Source organism: Macrobrachium nipponense, chromosome 9 (genome assembly GCF_015104395.2).
Source record: "Macrobrachium nipponense isolate FS-2020 chromosome 9, ASM1510439v2, whole genome shotgun sequence".
In the NCBI taxonomy this organism is placed as follows: domain Eukaryota; kingdom Metazoa; phylum Arthropoda; class Malacostraca; order Decapoda; family Palaemonidae; genus Macrobrachium; species Macrobrachium nipponense.
In genome coordinates this window covers 75,326,443-75,334,071 of record NC_061110.1, presented here as the reverse complement: position 1 = coordinate 75,334,071, position 7,629 = coordinate 75,326,443, and the positions used below count along the sequence as shown (strand labels likewise).

General features: G+C 37.8%; 1 protein-coding gene across 1 annotated transcript; it reads left to right on the top strand.

The window, feature by feature from the left end:
• The first annotated feature begins 2,556 nt into the window (after positions 1-2,556).
• On the top strand, positions 2,557-6,046 carry LOC135218637 (uncharacterized). Its single transcript, XM_064255077.1, has 2 exons — positions 2,557-5,104; positions 5,397-6,046. The coding sequence occupies exon 1, from the start codon at positions 3,690-3,692 to the stop codon at positions 4,647-4,649; it is 960 nt and encodes a 319-aa protein (XP_064111147.1). The 5' UTR covers positions 2,557-3,689; the 3' UTR covers positions 4,650-5,104; positions 5,397-6,046.
• The last annotated feature ends 1,583 nt before the right edge of the window (positions 6,047-7,629 follow it).

The window sequence follows — 7,629 nt, the reverse complement described above, 5'->3', positions numbered from 1 at the left end:
TTTTTTTCTTTTTAACCTTAAAACCAGAGGAGTCACAAATAAGAAAAGGACAATGAGAACAGAATAGGGCACGAATGCAAAAGGCAAAAATTTCGAGGAGACAAGGACGATATTCAATTTCCAGCAGTCTTTAGACCGTCGAACTGTCTTTCAGTCTCCTTTAGAACCGACGTTGGACTGCGGTAATTCCACGACTCGATGACTCGCCCGACATCACCCGTGTTTAGTCCCATGTGTGTATAACCATTAGATTCTACCAGACGACTACGACTAAAAGAGGACAAGGTACGTTTAGAAAAAGACTTCACCATTTTCGAAACAAAATCTCACCGACAGTGACCTTTCGTTTATCCAAGCTATAACGGGGCCTGAGTGACACTGTTTACAAAAGGTTTTCTGCAACTCATTTATGCCTGCCTAGTACCGGCTTCGTCTCCCGTCACCCATCGATCACCGTTAGGGAATATTGACCCTTGCATCCTTTAAGCGTAAGATCTATTGGACGAGACTCAGTCAAAATTCGCTAGAGGAGCGTGACTGTCAACCGTGCAACTTCTTAAGAGGGCCAAGTGTCCCACCTTGGAAACCCTGAATGCCAAAACTCAGTATAAACACGGACTGGCGTTCTTTATTTGCGAGGATGTCGATGTTAAAGGCGTCGCTATTCAGTCAGAACAAGTAGGGAAAATGTAACTGACAACGAAAAAGAATTTAGAAAGCGAGGAAACTTTGGCTCTACACATGAATAAGGGAAACTTCCCTGTGCTCCTCAACGAGCGATGTAGCCCAAAGGAGGGTTTTAGAAAGACAGTCGAATCGTATCTACGACAGAGGTGGTCGTTTGGGCGACGCCGGACTACACCAGCTCTCTTCGAACCCCTTCTTACTCCTTTTGTTTATTTCTCAGCCACTTTGATAGACGGCTGAAGTAGCGTAAGGGGGATAAAGGTCCTATCCCCACGTCTGAGATATACCCGAGGGATCCCTAAGCACCGAGGGGTATGGGTTGATAAATTGTCGAGGTTTTACAAGGGCCTTCAAGGTTTTGTCAAATGATGTGACCGTGGGTGACCAAGCTGGAATTCTGTGTCAATATGGATGAGTCGCCTCGCATAATAAAGAGAGTTGGGCGCGGACGTTGGTGCTGTTGTTGCCCCCGCTGTGCACTGCAGACACTGAAATATTTAATATCACGTAACTGCAGCTTGCATACAAATGTAAGTACATACAAAATTGGATACAGGTATAAAATATAAAAACCAGCGTACAAATGTAAAGTAAAATAATCATAAATACAAAGCAATTAGCCTAATCTTAAAATCAACTGTCAGTATTACTTATTTCGAAGAGCAGGTTTATTCTTTCCCTCCGTATAATTAAGAATTTATAAGCTCTGTTTATATTAACTTCGCTAAAAAAAAAAAAACATTCTTTCCATGGAACAATTAATGTAAATGTTTTATTTTTTGTTATATTGCAATCTACCCTCTCCTTCCGTCAACAGTTTGGGCGATCAAGTTAGCTCTATTTACATTTATTTAATGAAAAATTTTTGTTTTTCTACAGATAGATGACTTTAAATTTATTTCTGTTTCTATACTTCAATCGAACCTCGCCCTTCCTATTGCACAACGCTAAAAAATACATTTGCATGATATTTCTTCGTTCTTGTTCTCTCCACCATAACGTGGCTTGTTCGTCTCTCTTCTATGGTCATTGTTATGGAAAGCTCAAGACAAACATTTCCTCCTACTATCAAGTAGTTTCATAACACCCGTGAAGTACTTTTCCCACACTTGCTCTATGAAAATTCGAAATAATTTTATTGTACTGTTCTGCAAACGTTTCGTCCCTCAGCTGCCTAATTCTGGAATTTTCTTACAGCTTTTGTTTTTCCTGACTCTTTATAACTTTTCATCCTTCGAAAGGTAGTTAGTTCAACTGATGTCCTCTTGGTTTAGCACTACCTTCCTTCTTCCCTTTTACTTTCGCTTGTTTACTTACAAAAGGACTAAATAAGGGAACTTAGATGTCCGTCCCGCTTACCTTTCCATAAAAAAGCAAAGGTTAAATTACATATATATATATATATATATATATATATATATATATATATATATATATATATATATATTGTCAAGTACCGGCTTTCTTCATTAATTAAACGGATCCGTGTACATATTGTATATACCTAAATAAATAACTAATGGTAACCTTCTTTCGTAATAGGTACGAAATCTTGAAATTAAGTTAAAATGTAGCTCTCCAGTATCCTTGTAAAACCTACCTTCTGATTCCCCCTCCTGTCTCGTTCTCTTTACTCCCCCTCTCTCCCCATCCCCCCCTCACGTTTTCCTTCGCTCTGGCTTATTTGCCACCTGTGTGTCTCGTCCCAGCTCCTGCCTCGTAAGCGCTTGTTAAGAACTTCTCTGATCATTGTGAGTACGGTTATTATACCATATGATATTTTGGATTTGGTATTGGGCAGAATATTTAGTTTATTATGTTGGTTATGTTAATTAATTGTTAATGTTTTGATATGTTAAATTTTGTTAATTAAATGTAATTGTTTTATTGTTTTTTCCATATAACCTATTGTTAATTTTGTGGATTTAACTTGAACCTTGACAAATGGGGGCCTGACCGGGATCTCTAAATTTAAAATTAAATTCTGCCCAAATCCATTTCAACGTAACATTTTGTATTCTGATCGTGGGATATGATTATCATGTGTTGAGTATTTAATGTTACAGTGCGCAAGTAATTCAGTGATGTTTCAACAGTGATACCGTAATCCTTTTAGAGTAAGCTTTATTTTTAGTGCTAACGAGGTATCTCTATTGTTCTGTCCGCGAGCCACCATCGACCTCAAGTGTCTTTAAACTTTAATTACGGTTGTAACTAAGCCAATATAGTTTATAATCGGGTCTTGAGCACTGATTAACCACTTTCGTTGTATTTGGAGCATTCAGCGGAAAATCTTAAGGTAACATATTTTGCTTAGCGGCCGTCGACATGGGTAGTTCGTGTAAATGCTCGTTATAACTAATTATCCTTGTCCGAAGCATTCTTTTCCGAGGTGTTAACTTCAGAATTCGCTTCCCAGTTTCCATTGTGCACATTTATTATGACTTAAAGTGTTTAACACAGTATATGGTGTAGACTATATATCCTACTTTCAGAAGTAGCAATTGTTTACAAGGTGTTACTAACAGGTAGACGTCTCTTAACTCGAAATGCCGCTCTTTAGTGTTGATGATTTTCATAGTGACCCAGCGTCACACCTGACTTCCATTGTTGTCGCTAATAAGAATGAACTTTTGTTGTTAGCAGCTAAATTTGGGGTAGCTCTTCCTCCTAATGCAAAGAAGGATGTAGTACGTAATTACATAGTACAGCATTGTATAAGTGAAGACCTAGTGGATAGTTCTGAGGGCAGCAAATATATCGTAGACGTGGGTGATAAATCATCGGATGTAGAGTATATGAAGCTGGCTATTCAGTTAGAGCAAATGAAAAGAGAAACCATAAATGCTGAACTAGAGAAGAAAAAGAGACAGTTGGAAATAGAAAATCAGGCTTTATTAGAAAGATAGCAAAAGGAAACTGAGGTTTTATTAGAAAGACAGCAAAAGGAATTGGAGTTTATTCAAGCTAAATTAGACTATGAAGCTCAGTTAGCTCAGCAAATGGAAGAGAGTAAAATCAGGTTAGCTATGGAAAATAAAAAGCAAGAATTAGACCTAGAAGCTAGACAACCAATGAAATTTGATTTGACTAGATGCATCAAGTTAGTTCCTAAGTTCGATGAGACTGAAGTTGACGTGTTTTTTAAGAATTTCGAAGACTTGGCTTCTTACATGAAATGGCCTCTTGAACAATGGGTGTGGCTCATTAAGCCTAAGTTGGTCGGGAAGGCTGCCACTGTTGTTGGTAGTCTGATAGGCGAATTGAGCTATATGGTAATCAAAAAAGCTGTTTTAGATGCATATGCTGTGACTAGTGAAGGTTATCGTCAGAAGTTTCGTAATTATGTTAAGCCCCATATTAAGACTTGGACTGAATTTGCTGCAGAAAAATTAAGGTTGTTTAAGAAGTGGCTTGACTCAGAAGATGTAGTTACTTATGAGGAATTAATTAATCTCATTGTAACTGAGGAATTTAAGAGACGTCTCCCTCAAAATATCATGTTGTATATAGCTGATAAGGAAGAGAAGGATCTCAAAAAGGCAGCTGTTTTGGCTGATAACTATTCATTAATACATAAAGGCAGTCTGGGTAATGTAAAACAACATAGAGCAGAACTGCTGGGTGATAAAGATGGGAAGACTTCTAGGGGTTTGTTTTGCAATTATTGTAAGAAGGAAGGCCACATGATTAGTAATTGTCCGAATCCTGCATGTAAGAGGGGAAAAGTGACTGAAAACAGAGCTCCAGTTAAGGTGTTCCCAGGATACAAATCAGACGCCGGTAAAGAATCTGCAATGCATTGCGTATCACAGGATAAGAATTTGTTTGAAAAATTCATTTGTAACGGTACAATATCATTGCACAGTAGTGATAAACCCATTAAAGTAAGAATGTTAAGGGATACAGGTTCAAACCAAAGCATTTTAATTAAGTGTTGTTCCAAATCTCACTTTGCTTGATGAAAATGTCATAGTCAGGGATTTAACTGACGCTAAACTATTGCCGCTTACAGAAGTGTTCATGGATTGTCCGTATCTAACTAGTAAAGTAAAAATGGCTGTTAGAGAAGGGAATTTCCCCTTGCCAAATGTACAAGTGTTACTTGGTAACGATCTTGCTGGAGAACTGTTGTTACCCAATCTGATAATGTATGAAACTCTTGGAATAATAGAGGAAAGTGAGAATGAAAGAGATCGTGAGTGCGAAAAAGAGGAAAATGAAAAGGAGTCAAAAAGTGGAGGGTTGTGTTAATGTGACGACCCGCAGTATGGTTAATAATGATAGAGTGAAAGTAAGTGTACCCAACCTCGCAGATAAAGTACAAATGAACAAGAAAAGCCTTGTAAAGTTACAGAGAGAAGATCCAACTTTAAAGGGTGTTTATAAGCAAGCATTGGAGAAAGGAATGGAAAAGGTACCTGGATATTACTTTAAGGATGATGTACTTTTCAGATTATATAGACCTCCTAGGCTGGGTAATGATGAAACCTGGAGTGACAGAGAACAGTTAATAGTCCCTCATGATTTACGTAAAGATTTATTGGAGCTCGCTCATAATGTTTATTCACATTTTGGAATTACTAAAACTTACAACCGCTTAGCATATGATTTTTTTCTGGCCTAAAATGAAGGCGGATGTTGTAAATTTCATTAAACATTGTCATATTTGTCAAATTGCCGGTAAACCTAATAAGGTTATACCAAAGGCACCTTTGAATCCTATTATTGTACCTCATGAGCCCTTCCATCGAATTATCCTAGATTGTGTAGGTCCACTGCCTAAGACAAAGAAAGGTAATCAATATCTTGTGACTATAATGTGCCCTACCTCACGATTTCCTATTGCACTTCCAGTCAAGAATATTTCCTCTAAAAATGTTCTTAACCACTTACTCAAAGCATTTACAACTTACGGGTTTCCTAAGGAAATCCAGTGTGATAGGGGTACCAATTTTACTAGTGATGTTTTTTCAGAAAACTCTGAATGAGTTGTGTATAAAACAGTGTCTCTCATCTCCTTATCACCCAGAATCTCAGGGAGCATTAGAACGGCATCATCAGACTTTAAAGTCGTTGCTTAGGAAATTTTGTATTGAATCTGAATCTGATTGGGATGAAGGCATAGACTATTTACTATTTGTAATTAGGGAAGTACCTTCTGAGTCTCTAGGTGTATCCCCTTTTGAAATGCTATACGGTCGTAAAGTACGTGGTCCTTTACAAGTAGTTAAAGATAAGTTACTTGACAGGTATAACGTAGAGGCTATAACAGTGAGTCAGTACCTACAGAAATTAAAGGGAAATATTAATAAGATTCATAAATTTGCCCTAAACAACTTGTGTAAAAATCAAGAAGAGATGAAATTAGGTATGATAAAAACAGTAAAGATAGGAAGTTTAATGTGGGAGATTTAGTCTTGGCCTTCTATCCCATTACTGGTTCTCTTTTAAAAGTAAGTTTTCTGGCCCTTATGTTATACAGAAACGTTTAAATAATCAGAATTATATCATAAAAACTCCAGATAGACGTAAAAGCACTCAGTTAGTCCATGTCAATATGCTTAAAGAATATCATGCCGATTCCTCTGCTGCTCTATTTTGTTCCAGAGACACAGATATTGTAAAACAAAAGTCCACCACCTTAAAGGATGTAAATTCTTTAGGCCTAAATGAAATCCCATCTTGGGCTGACTTTTCTAATAAAGAAATCTTAGAATCTCTTCCGCAGTATCTACAGCACCTAAATGAGGAGCAACGGTGTGATATTAAGAATCTGCTACGACAGTATGAAGATGTATGCAGTGATAATCCCCGAGAATGCAGTGTTATTTCTCACGACATTGAGTTATTGCCAGGAACTCGTCCTATACGACAAAACTACTATCGAACCAACTTTGAAAAACGGAAGGTAATGCAAGAAGAGGTCGAGTATCTACTGAAGCATAAACTTGCTGTGCCTAGCAAGTCTCCTTGGGCTTCTCCTTGCTTACTAGTGCCCAAGTCTAATGGTAAGGTCAGGTTATGTACAGACTATAGAAAATTAAATTCGGTAACCATAAAAGACAGTTATCCCCTGCCACGTATTGATGATATACTGGACTCCATTGGTAAGTCGAAATATTTAACCCAAGTCGATATGCTGAAGGGTTATTATCAAGTCCCATTGTCAGGGAGAGCGAAGGAGATGTCCGCCTTTATTACTCCCTTTGGGTTGTTCCAATATGAAAGACTTCCTTTTGGTCTGTGCAACGCACCTGCCACATTTCAGAGAATGATAAATGTCATAAGAGATCTGGATGGGGTTTACGGTTACTTGGATGACATTCTTGTAGTATCTGACACATGGGAGGAACATCTTTGTAAACTTAAAGCACTTCTTGATAGATTTAGAAGGTTGGGTTTGACAATAAATCTTGCTAAATCAAACTTTGCTAAAGCTCGTGTAAAGTACTTGGGACATGTTATTGGAAGCGGGGAAATCTTGCCTAAAACCACTAATATAGAAGCTATATTAAATTATCCCGTACCTACAAACAGAAAAGAAGTAATGAGATTCATTGGAATGACCTCTTATTACCGTAGATTTTGCAAGAATTTCAGTAATGTAGCTCATCCGTTGATAAACTTGACTAGTACCAAGACTAAATTCGTATGGGATGAATCTTGTCAAGACTCCTTCAAACAGATCAAAAGCCTACTTTGCTGTAAACCAGTATTAACAACTCCTGATCCTTCAAAACCTTTAGTTCTCCAGGTAGATGCATGTGACTACGTGTTGGTGCTGTCCTCCTACAAGAGAAGCCTGAAACTAACTTGCTTCACCCTGTGTCTTACTATTCATGCAGGTTGAAGAAGCACCAAAGGTCGCTATCTACTGTGGAGAAAGAACTCCTAGCTATAGTACAAGCCTTGCAGAAATATGAAGTCTACGTTTCCACA

Coding starts and splice junctions, on each gene's coding strand:
- LOC135218637 (XM_064255077.1), top strand. CDS start 3,690: ATGGAAGAGAGTAAAATCAGGTTAGCTATGGAAAATAAAAAGCAAGAA.